This window comes from Culex pipiens, chromosome 1 (assembly GCF_016801865.2).
Source record: "Culex pipiens pallens isolate TS chromosome 1, TS_CPP_V2, whole genome shotgun sequence".
Lineage (NCBI taxonomy): Eukaryota > Metazoa > Arthropoda > Insecta > Diptera > Culicidae > Culex > Culex pipiens.
Genome location: NC_068937.1, coordinates 53082745 through 53096268, shown reverse-complemented (window position 1 = coordinate 53096268; position 13524 = coordinate 53082745). Strand labels below are relative to the sequence as shown.

General features: G+C 32.7%; 1 protein-coding gene across 5 annotated transcripts in view; it reads right to left on the bottom strand.

The window, feature by feature from the left end:
* LOC120430976 (proto-oncogene tyrosine-protein kinase ROS) overlaps window positions 1-13282 on the bottom strand; it is a 48573-nt gene extending 35291 nt beyond the window's left edge. For 3 of the 5 annotated variants that reach the window (XM_039596151.2, XM_039596377.2, XM_039596268.2), the window contains exon 1: window positions 12432-13281. In XM_039596151.2, coding sequence (XP_039452085.1) covers window positions 12432-12581 — 150 coding nt within the window. In that variant the 5' untranslated portion in view covers window positions 12582-13281. Of the gene's footprint in view, window positions 1-12431 lie in introns of all 5 variants that reach the window. The other 2 variants (XM_039596315.2, XM_039596207.2) reach the window with 2 other exon arrangements.
* Between the last annotated feature and the right edge of the window lie 242 nt (window positions 13283-13524).

Here is a 13524-nt window from a genome sequence, read left to right as displayed (position 1 = left end):
TTGACAAATTGACAAATTGACAAATTGACAAATTGACAAATTGACAAGTTGACAAATTGACAAATTGACAAATTGACAAATTGACAAATTGACAAATTGACAAATTGACAAATTGACAAATTGACAAATTGACAAATTGACAAATTGACAAATTGACAAATTGACAAATTGACAAATTGACAAATTGACAAATTGACAAATTGACAAATTGACAAATTGACAAATTGACAAATTGACAAATTGACAAATTGACAAATTGACAAATTGACAAATTGACAAATTGACAAATTGACAAATTGACAAATTGAAAAATTGACAAATTGACAAATTGACAAATTGACAAATTGACAAATTGACAAATTGACAAATTGACAAATTGACAAATTGACAAATTGACAAATTGACAAATTGACAAATTGACAAATTGACAAATGGACAAATTGACAAATTGACAAATTGACAAATTGACAAATTGACAAATTGACAAATTGACAAGTTGACAAATTGACAAATTGACAAATTGACAAATTGACAAATTGACAAATTGACAAATTGACAAATTGACAAATTGACAAATTGACAAATTGACAAATTGACAAATTGACAAATTGACAAATTGACAAATTGACAAATTGACAAATTGACAAATTGACAAATTGACAAATTGACAAATTGACAAATTGACAAATTGACAAATTGACAAATTGACAAATTGACAAATTGACAAATTGACAAATTGACAAATTGACAAATTGACAAATTGACAAATTGACAAATTGACAAATTGACAAATTGACAAATTGACAAATTGACAAATTGACAAATTGACAAATTGACAAATTGAAAAATTGACAAATTGACAAATTGACAAATTGACAAATTGACAAATTGACAAATTGACAAATTGACAAATTGACAAATTGACAAATTGACAAATTGACAAATTGACAAATTGACAAATGGACAAATTGACAAATTGACAAATTGACAAATTGACAAATTGACAAATTGACAAATTGACAAATTGACAAATTGACAAATTGACAAATTGACAAATTGACAAATTGACAAATTGACAAATTGACAAATTGACAAATTGACAAATTGACAAATTGACAAATTGACAAATTGACAAATTGACAAATTGACAAATTGAAAAATTGACAAATTGACAAATTGACAAATTGACAAATTGACAAATTGACAAATTGACAAATTGACAAATTGACAAATTGACAAATTGACAAATTGACAAATTGACAAATTGACAAATGGACAAATTGACAAATTGACAAATTGACAAATTGACAAATTGACAAATTGACAAATTGACAAATTGACAAATTGACAAATTGACAAATTGACAAATTGACAAATTGACAAATTGACAAATTGACAAATTGACAAATTGACAAATTGACAAATTGACAAATTGACAAATTGACAAATTGACAAATTGACAAATGGACAAATTGACAAATTGGCAAATTGACAAATTGACAAATTGACAAATTGACAAATTGACAAATTGACAAATTGACAAATTGACAAATTGACAAATTGACAAATTGACAAATTGACAAATTGACAAATTGACAAATTGACAAATTGACAAATTGACAAATTGACAAATTGACAAATTGACAAATTGACAAATTGACAAATTGACAAATTGACAAATTGACAAATTGACAAATTGACAAATTGACAAATTGACAAATTGACAAATTGACAAATTGACAAATTGACAAATTGACAAATTGACAAATTGACAAATTGACAAATTGACAAATTGACAAATTGACAAATTGACAAATTGACAAATTGACAAATTGACAAATTGACAAATTGACAAATTGACAAATTGACAAATTGACAAATTGACAAATTGACAAATTGACAAATTGACAAATTGACAAATTGACAAATTGACAAATTGACAAATTGACAAATTGACAAATTGACAAATGGACAAATTGACAAATTGACAAATTGACAAATTGACAAATTGACAAATTGACAAATTGACAAATTGACAAATTGACAAATTGACAAATTGACAAATTGACAAATTGACAAATTGACAAAATGACAAATTGACAAATTGACAAATTGACAAATTGACAAATTGACAAATTGACAAATTGACAAATTGACAAATTGACAAATTGACAAATTGACAAATTGACAAATTGACAAATTGACAAATTGACAAATTGACAAATTGACAAATTGACAAATTGACAAATTGACAAATTGACAAATTGACAAATTGACAAATTGACAAATTGACAAATTGACAAATTGACAAATTGACAAATTGACAAATTGACAAATTGACAAATTGACAAATTGACAAATTGACAAATTGACAAATTGACAAATTGACAAATTGACAAATTGACAAATTGACAAATTGACAAATTGACAAATTGACAAATTGACAAATTGACAAATTGACAAATTGACAAATTGACAAATTGACAAATTGACAAATTGACAAATTGACAAATTGACAAATTGACAAATTGACAAATTGACAAATTGACAAATTGACAAATTGACAAATTGACAAATTGACAAATTGACAAATTGACAAATTGACAAATTGACAAATTGACAAATTGACAAATTGACAAATTGACAAATTGACAAATTGACAAATTGACAAATTGACAAATTGACAAATTGACAAATTGACAAATTGACAAATTGACAAATTGACAAATTGACAAATTGACAAATTGACAAATTGACAAATTGACAAATTGACAAATTGACAAATTGACAAATTGACAAATTGACAAATTGACAAATTGACAAATTGACAAATTGACAAATTGACAAATTGACAAATTGACAAATTGACAAATTGACAAATTGACAAATTGACAAATTGACAAATTGACAAATTGACAAATTGACAAATTGACAAATTGACAAATTGACAAATTGACAAATTGACAAATTGACAAATTGACAAATTGACAAATTGACAAATGAAAAAAATGAAAACTGGAAATTTTAAACATTGGAAAGTAAAAATGTTTTATAATAAGATAAATTAATAATTTTTCAAATTATTTTGATTGTTAATTTTTCCAAAATTGAATCCGTTTTTGAGTTTGGAAAATTGGAAACATGGAAAATTGGAAATTCAAAAATTTGGAAAAAAACAAAATTGGGAAATAAAAAATGTCAAAAATTTACAAATTGATAAAATGTAAAATTATTTTGTGTGCTGACTATACCTAATTCAGGTCTTTTTTTGTGTTTGAAAAATTGAAAATCAGTTTTTTTTTAAATTTGGAAATTTGGAAATTTGAAAATTTTGAAATTTGGAAACTTGGAAATTTGGAATTTGGAAATTTGGAAATTTGGGAATTTGGAAATTTGGAAATTTGGAAATTTGGGAATTTGGAAATTTGGAAATTTGGAAATTTGGAAATTTGGAAATTTGGAAATTTGGAAATTTGGATATGTGGAAATTTGAAAATTTGGAAATTTGAAAAATTTGGAAAATTTGGAAAATTTGAAAAATTTGGAAAATTTAAAAAATTTGGAAAATTTGGAAAATTTGGAAAATTTGGAAAATTTGGAAAATTTGGAAAATTTGGAAAATTTGGAAAATTTGGAAAATTTGGAAAATTTGGAAAATTTGGAAAATTTGGAAAATTTGGAAAATTTGGAAAATTTGGAAAATTTGGAAAATTTGGAAAATTTGGAAAATTTGGAAAATTTGGAAAATTTGGAAAATTTGGAAAATTTGGAAAATTTGGAAAATTTGGAAAATTTGGAAAATTTGGAAAATTTGGAAAATTTGGAAAATTTGGAAAATTTGGAAAATTTGGAAAAATTGGAAAATTTGGAAAATTTGGAAAATTTGGAAAATTTGGAAAATTTGGAAAATTTGGAAAATTTGGAAAATTTAGAAAATTTGGAAAATTTGGAAAATTTGGAAAATTTGGAAAATTTGGAAAATTTGGATAATTTGGAAAATTTGGAAAATTTGGAAAATTTGGAAAATTTGGAAAATTTGGAAAATTTGGAAAATTTGGAAAATTTGGAAAATTTGGAAAATTTGGAAAATTTGGAAAATTTGGAAAATTTGAAAAATTTGGAAAATTTGGAAAATTTGGAAAATTTGGAAAATTTGGAAAATTTGGAAAATTTGGACAATTTGGAAATTTGAAACTTTGGAAATTTGGAAATTTGGAAATTTTAAAAATATGGAAATTTGGAAGTAATGAAATTATGAAATTTGGAAGTAATAAAATTATGGAATGTGGGAAATAGCAAAATTGAAAAATAAAAAAAAAGACAAATTGATAACATTTTCAAATTATTTTGTTTGTGACTCTCCTTAAATCGAAGTTCGTCTTTGTCGTTACTTAACTTGGAAAATACAAAAAAATAAAAATTTGGAAAATAAACAAAAATCAAAATTGATAAATTTTAAAATTGTTTTGTTGGTTGACTTTCCCGAAATTGAATTCGTTTTTGACGTTACTTAACTTTGCTGCTTATAAGAGCAAACTTTTTGAAAAAGGAACAAAAAACAACTTATAACTAATCGCAGCACTAAACCACACATGTGCGACTAATAAGTCAACCGACTTTGGCAACATCTGAGCCTCTCTTTCGAAGATCTACACCATCTGATTTCTACCGAAACTGGGCAAGTGTCACCAAGTGGTCGCCACAGGCGTCAAAATTTCCCAAATTCTAACAGTGTATAATTTTTCAATTCCAGCTTCTAACCTCAATGTGGCGAGGCAAAGAAGAAAACGACTTAATAACTACTCTCTAATAACTAACATTTGTTTTTGCCTCTGCGAGAACGAGAGTCTTCAAATTGCAGTGGTCACAAAAGGTTCTAAATCGAGCACATGTTTGCGGCTTTTTTGTTGCCCTTTTTGACAGCGATGTCATTCGCGGTTTGAAGCGATTTTATTACTTTTGGGAAATTATAAATATGAGTCAAACAATACAAAGTAGAAGATTTTTTAAGCAAAACTTGTTTCTCCATCCTTCTTTGAAATTTATTTAACATTTTCCACTTCTCTATTACGGACTTCAAAAGTGATATATCTCTATGGAGTAATTATAAAAACTGGTCAATCTGTCAATCTGTCAATCTGTCAATCTGTCAATCTGTCAATCTGTCAATCTGTCAATCTGTCAATCTGTCAATCTGTCAATCTGTCAATCTGTCAATCTGTCAATCTGTCAATCTGTCATTATGTCATTCTGTCAATCTGTCAATCTGTCAATCGATCAATCTGTCAATCGGTCAATCTGTCAATCTGTCAATCTGTCATTCTGTCAATCTGTCAATCTTTCAACTTTTTGTCGATTTCTTTCGAATAGATTTTTTTATATTTCCTCTAATCTTGCTATAATTTCCACCACCTTAAATAAGCCTCTTCACACTTGGTCGCGTGGCAGCGAGCTTATTACGATACGCACTGGTAAATTTTCCCCTGCTGCGCAAATGAAGTGCATAAAAAGCGATGTATATAAATTCATCTTCAGGTTGTTTTTTTTCTGTTTTGCACACAACTTTCACGCTCCATGAAGATTCGCCAACTGAGCGCGAAGCACACGCGCCATATGAGAGTAACTCTTTTGCTGAGCTTTTTTTGCTGATGTTTTTTTTTTTCATGAAAAGAAGAAGGAAATGAGCAATCCTTGCTGGAATTTGTAGTAAAAAAAATTATGGAATCAATCTACCTAGCAGTGCAAAGAAATTTTCAACCGCCATGTTTGAAAAATTTGATTGTGACGAACAAAAAATCATCCCATAAATTACGAAACATCATTTTTCTTTTTTACTACGACTATCGCGACTTGGTGATTGCACTGACATGGAGGAAGAAATGTTTACTACACAACACACGGTTCTCACTAGTATTCTTGTCAGTTCGGGCCATGTTGCTCAGCCGATAGGGAGCTGACATATCAGCGTTACACTCGCCGGTGACCTTTAGAACTCGACGTGCGCAGAGTGTATGATTCTAGTGTATGTTCTGTGATTTTTTTAAAAGGAATGAAAAAAAACTTGAGAGGTGCGTTATGGTTTCAGGAAGATCCGATAAGAGTTATTTGACCTCGATTTTGGTTGAATTGTAAAATAATGCGTAGATTTGGGAAATAACTTATCAATTCAATACGGACTTGATTTTCCAAAGCGTCAATTTATTCATTTGACCAAAATCTGTCCATTTGACCCAATATTTGTTCATTTGACCCACGATGTATCCGATTAAACCAAAATTTGTCCATTTGACCTAAGATTTGATCATTTGTCCGTTTGACCCAAATGTGCCAATTTGACCCAAGATTTGTCCTTTTGACCTAAGATGTGTCCATTTGTCCATTTGACCTAAGATTTATACATTTGACCCAAGATTTGTCCTTTTGACCTTAGATGTGTCCATTTGTTCATTTGACCTAAGATTTGTCCTTTTGACCTAAGATGTGTCCACTTTTTCATTTGACCTAAGATGTGTCCATTTGTCCATTTGACCTAAGATTTATCCGTTTGACCCAAGATTTGTCCTATTGACCTAAGATGTGTTAATTTGTCCATTTAACCTAAGATTTATCCATTTGACGCAAGAATTGTCCTTTTGACCTAAGATGTGTCCATTTGTCCATTTGACCCAAGATTTGTCCTTTTGACTTAAGATGTGTCCTTTTGTCTATTTGACCTAAGATTTATCCATTCGACCCAAGATTTGTCCTTTTGACCTAATGTGATTTTTCAATTTGACCCAATATTTGTCCCTTTGACCTAAGACGTGTCCTTTTGTCCATTTGACCTAAGATTTGTCCCTTTGGCCTAAGACGTGCCCTTTTGTCCATTTGACCTAAGATTTGTTCTTTTGACCTAAGATGTATCCATTTGTCCATTTGACCTAAGATTTATCCATTTGACCTAAGATTTGTTCCTTTAACCTAAGATGTGTCCATTTGTCCTATTGACCTAAGATTTATCCATTTGTCCTAAGATTTTTCCTTTTGACCTAAGATGTGTCCATTTGACCCAAGATTTGTCCTTTTGACCTAAGATGTGTCCATTTTACCCAAGATTTGTTCATTTGACTTAACGTTTGTCCATTTGACCCAAGATCTATCCATTTGACCCAAGAATCGTCCGTTTGACCCAAAATTTGTCCATTTGACCTAAGATTCACCCATTTGACCCAAGAATTGTCCATTTGGCCATTTGGACTTCGAGACTTTGCTTACTCTTAAAAATTGCTGAAATTTACCAAATTCTATATTTCTCGAATTTTTTAAAGATAAATTTGGATCAATTTCAGCACAAATCTAAATGCTCATTCCAAGACCGGAAATTGCGCCCACATCGGCTAAACATTCCAACCTGTTGCAACACACACACACGTTCCGTCAACAGCTGTGTCGTTTCAATAACCGGAAGGTCGGCGATACCGCCTCCACCGAGCGCGGCTAAATTGGAGAGGTAAATTGATTAGAATCGATGTTTATACTGGACTCTATATAGCAGAGCAACAGTGGAGGTTCAACTCGATGTCGTACCTCATCATCGAATGGCAATTTTCAATTCAATTGTTGCTCTCGGGGTGATGTTATACCGGCACAGGTCTTCAGGTCAACACGCTAATTGGATCTTGGACATTGTGAGGAGTCTTCTAAAAATATAGAATGATCTGCGGCTGGAATTGCAACTAAAATTCGCAAAAAAAACAATCTTCCCTGACATAACTTCCAGCTCCGCTGTAATAAAAGGGGACAAATCTCTAGCCGGACTGTTCCGCCATCACACTTTTAATGGATAATAATAGCAATCATAACAAATGTGACATAGTTTAGAATCCCGTTTTGTCGCTTTTTGTGGTGGTGGTGGCATGACACACATAACTCAGCGCGAAATTTACGCGAAACTGCACACAACCTTCACAACTTGCAGCCACTTTCCAGCTGTAGGGGAAGGTGGGGTTCTTAAATACCTCACAGTAGTAATTTAGAATATCTGCGTGGAATTCAACCTTCAAGTTATACAAATCGAAGAAATTAGGCAAAATTCACCCCCGCAAAAAAGAAACATTCCTCGAATCAAATTTACCCAATTTACTCGAACCTCAACTAAAAAAAAAAACTAGAGGCGCGAATAAATTTGCGTGCAAAAATGGTCGCAAACTCTGTGGAATAGCTAGAAAAGCCCCCCGGTAGAAACACGCGCGCACACAACACCGGGCCAAACAGTGACAGTACTGTCACTGGCGAGTTTTGATTATGATTAAATAACTACCGGATACATCCTTCCTGCCCTGCAGGCCCGGCCACGAATGGGGCTGGATGGAGTTTGCATTTGCGACAGTGACTTTGTTTTAGTTTTGTGATGGAACGTTTCTCTGTTTTGGAGTTGTCTCGAGATAATTTTGCTATTTTTTCGAAACTGATATCAATTTTATAAAATAATCGTCAAAATTGTTGTTTTTACAGGACAGGATTGAAAGATTTTTTCCGAAAAAAAATTACGAATGGAATGAAATGAGATTTTCATTAGTTTACAAAAACTTTTAACAGAATATCGATCATCACTTAAGACGATATAACAAAAAATGTCCTTAAATTCATACATTGGGATTCTAATAAACGAAAGATGAACAGAATTTTGGCCACGACTGAATCAAGAGACATGTCCTTGAAAAGACCACTAATAACATGTAAATAACACTAAATTTTACCCATCTTTTTCTAACCTCCATAAAAAAAAGATGGATACGAAGACGGTAGAGGGCCTAAAATTTAAAAAAAGTGGCCGCGATTTGATCAAATCGAATGATTGATCGACTTATTAAGGTGCAGCTCATCTCACTTACATTGAATGTAAAAATGTGTAGTAAAAATCAATTTCATGTCTTAAAAGCTTAAACAAAAAAACGTGTTGTTTTTGATTCAACCTACACGGAAAGACATTTTGTAAGCATATCCCGTTACTCTATATGCGGAATTGTGAACAATGAAATGTTTACAAAATCGTCAAATTTGTTAGACCATTTGGTTGTAAATGATTCCAAAACCAATCACATTGTTTTCAAATCAGATTTATTTTGAAAGACATGAAAGATTCTGTGAACAGATCACATTTCACAGAAACAACAGGGGAGGAAGGATGCGTGGACATACCGTACCAAACGCTCCGGATCAGTTATGATAAGGTTTGTTAATGTTAATTTGGCAGTAATTAAACATTTTTGGAGGAAACAGTATTGGAGAATTGGAGAATGGGAGTGAGAACGAGGGATATATCATTTTATAAAAGAATAATAACATAGAAAGAGCACCAGTGCATAATACAAGTCAGAATGTTCTCAGCAACTTGGACAATGGACATCCAGGATGATTGAACAGAATTTGTCTAATTCTCTTTAAACAACATCCTTCGTACATGGATTCGAGTTCGTTTATCGGTAATAGCATCCATTCCTCCCTCCATCTCGGTCAAGCCCTTCCTCTCAATTTACGCTAGGGGCGTTCAAATAATTGCGTGCCAAATTTTAAGCTCACATTAGCGGGTCGAATGTGAAAAAATGAATGACGTATAATTAAAATGAAAACGGCAAAAACACATCTACCGGCTTTGGTTTTTTTTAAATTATAGTTTTATTTTACATTTTCATCACTTAAGTTTTAGTGAACAAAAAAATATTTTTTTCCAAAAGTTTTATTCAATTGAAAAAATATGAATGAATGAATAATTCTCATACCCGCCGGCAACTTTGTCCATTTACAGGTGTTCGCTTGATCAAACAGTTCGACATCTTAAGTTCAGTAATCTGTACACCCACGCACATAATTTTGTTTTTTGTACCGTAAACCGAGGTGACATTGATAAGATTTTTGAATATTCCAAAAACCGGGTGACTTTGATAGTCATAGTTTTTGTTTTTAAAATCAGGTAAAAGGTGTTCAAATTTTATTTTACGTCGAATATACCATAGCTGAGGTTGCTGATATAGTTTTTAACAAAAAAATCAATGTTTATATTTAGTTATGCTTTATAAGTTTTATAACAAAATACAAATTTTAGGTAAAATTGTTAAAAAGTCAGTCTTCTGCCTGAAATTTGTTAAAAAAAAGTCTTGTTTATTAAATTATCGATTCATATTGATTTTAAACTGAATTCGAAGCACGAATCAAAAGTTTTCACATTTTGTATGAAATTTGTTCTACTGAAAATGCCTTCAAATTTGGAAATTTTATTTAATTATGTTTCAAAAACACACAATTTTTATTATTTACTAACTTCGTTTACTTTCTCCTAGTGCAAAATTGTCCGAAGAATCCGAAAATGCATTCCGTTTTCCGATTTGAAATCATGTTCATTGAGAAAATCATGACACTTTGAGAATATGAACATAATGCTATTCATCAACGTTTTCTTAATTATAGTTCCGTACGTATTTCATTTGTACTCTTCATCTTGCGAAAAAAATATCTCAAACCTATCAATATCAGCCCTGCTATCAAAGTCACCCCGTTTTATGGTACGAATTTTGAAAGAATTAGTTATTTTATTTTGAAATAATTGAAATAATTTCATCAAATTGATTAAACTATTATGATAAATCAATGCAAAGAGATTTTTCAACAATTGTTTCTCCAATTTCTTTAAAATTACAATTAATTTTGGTCAGTCAAATTCTTAACTCAAATGTATGAAAAATGAGTTTGGGGCCAAGTTCATTGACAAATTTACTGTTTAAAATCACATTTAAACGTGTAAAATTATTTCAATAAGATAGATTTTTCAACAAAATATCTGTTTCGGGATCAAAGTAAGGATAAATCATACGTTTAATATTACAAAAAACGCATAAATTAAATCTTAAAATTTGCGAAATAAAAAATCACTTCACAGGTGGGTCAAAGGGTCATTTTAGATAATTATTCTAAAAATCACCTCGCGGGCCACATTTGGTGTTTCTAATCGATTTATTGCAGTGCCAACGGCAATCAATTAAAATTTTGCTTTTTTCACAGACGTATTTCAAGGAAAGACAATTTAAAATTTGGAAAAATGACACAGAGTGGAAAACTCCGCTCCTCAAATTTGATAAAAAATTGATTTTTTATTTTTGCTCTTCCAAGACTGTTATCATTTAATACCCGGGACTGACATTAGCTGAACTAAACTTTCTCATAATTTCACTGCCGCCCAGCGGGTTTTGGATAGGACCACTCGCTCACTAACATAGTTTTTTTACCCCTCCAACTACTCTACTCTAAATTGATTTGGAATTTTTAAATTCAAGATGGTGACCAAATTGGTGGTGTTGGAACATTGAGAAAATGAATTCGGAAATGTAACATGTAATCAATCAATCAAAATCTTGTGATGCAAACTACCGTCCGAGTTAACACAATTGATGATCTAAACCTGTCCCAAATTACTGTTAATTTTCTATCTTTATTAATTTACTTTATTAAACTACTTCTTAGTTTTATTCGAAAAGCTGGGTTAGTTAAATAATTTGCGGTCTTTTTTGTATGTTGAGACAGTAGAATTGTTTTAATTTATTAAGATTTAGGAAAAGTAAATTTGATATGTCCAACAAAAATAAGTTATTGTTGATTAATTTAACGTTTATTTGACAGACGTTTCAGCCTACTCAAAACTAACTAGCCTGATGTTTGATGTTTAGTACTTCAATTACAGATTTCAATTTTAATTAACTGTAGCTATTTTGTAGACTACATTAGTGTTGCCGTAATGTGGTGTATCTGTCTATATGTCAATTGCATTATTACTTCAAATCAATTCAATAGTTTGCAATTTTGAGGTGAATTTCGATAGTCTCAAATTATGAGGTTCTGTATTTTTATGTGTTTGAAAAAGTGACTGGTAGTATATTCCAAAGGGTGAAAAGAAGATCTGCTAACATGATTCGCTAAACATTTCCAGCTGAGTATCTCACAACAAACTAAGTCCATCCAAGTTCAAGTCCGTCCAACCCAAAACACGATCCCAATGAGTTTCACCACTAATCGTTGCCAGAAACTGCAAATGAACCATAACCAAAACAGCAAGTGACCGCGTCGGGAAAAACGCGCGCACGCGAACGATCGTCTACGCCGAGCGCCATCACTTAATCCTCAGTTCAGTTCAGTTCAGTTCATCTCTCGGGTGTCCTTATCAAGAGCTCCCTTTTTTTACATGACGACTTGAACACTGTTTTCATGTTTTTTGTAGCGTCTTTGCTCTCGTCTAACAGAGTCTCTTCTCGAGTACATAAGGTAGTATATTTAGTTCATCTTTATCTGTGCGAGCTGTATGTTTCTTCTGGGAAAATAAGCCTCGAGTTCGACTGAACAAAAAACAGACGGTTCAATCTTATCACCATTATCGCCTGGAGCTCGAGTTCAGCGAAACTAACCTGGTCCGGACAGCGATGGACGCAATGCTGCTCCAACTCCTGGGTCGCCACTTGGTAGTCATCCTCCAGCTCAACCTCCGTCAACGATTGACCCCGGGACTGACTGCCAGCTAAGATCACCACCACCAACAGCACCAAAATCCGTTGCATCGTAACTCCCCCGATTGATCCCCTTAAGATTCACCTTTTTCTCAAGAAACCACTTGTTTCAAACTTCAACCCCTGCGCTGATAACACATTTCACCTGTTTCAAATTACACCCCGTTGAACTCTTCGTTGAACACTTCAGGTGATCTTCGGTTTCTTCGTCAAACTATCCTCAACCGCAAAATCTTTTCTCACCGCCTGGACCAACTCAGCATGGTCTTCTGATCAGCTCTCCCAAACTCCCCGCCAAGACACTCCATACTTCCGGCCTGGACACTAAACTCCTCTTCAAAATAAAAAAAAACTAACCTCAAGAATGAGGTAATCGATCCCCGTTCAGTCGTCGTAACCTGATCCCTTTTTTCATACACTTTCATGCGACCTTTCCAAAGTCGAGTCACCAGCCACTTAATCCTTCCTTCTTATCAGGGCCTTACAAAGCTCCGAACACACACACACAGTCCAGCAGGTTCTGCTCCGACTTTCACGACCTAATCCGACGGCGGTCCAACGACAACTGATCGGACCGGCGAAGCGTTTGAATCACTCAGTTGAACGGGCGATCGCGCGCGCACACCCGATGATCCTCAAATTCGACTGTTTAGTGCGCAAACTGACGGTGAGATGGCGCGTCGATCAGCGTTGACGATCCGGAACATGAAAGCAAGCCAGACTGAACGGAGAGGAGAGTAAAGTGACCGCGCAGAACAAGTGCCGATGCACGACTGAGTTGTGGAAGTTGACTGGCTTAAGCGGAATGGCAGAATTTTTTTTCGAGTGTTGTGAATGAAAATGAAAATGAGGGGGAGAGTTGGAAAGGGTTCTGAGTGAGGAGTTTAGGAGCGGGGAAGAGCGCAACAAGTGGTCGTGCGTGAAATTAATGCACGGTTGCGTGACGGGGGGAAATGGTACAGAAATTATTTTAAAAAAACATTAGGGAAAAAAG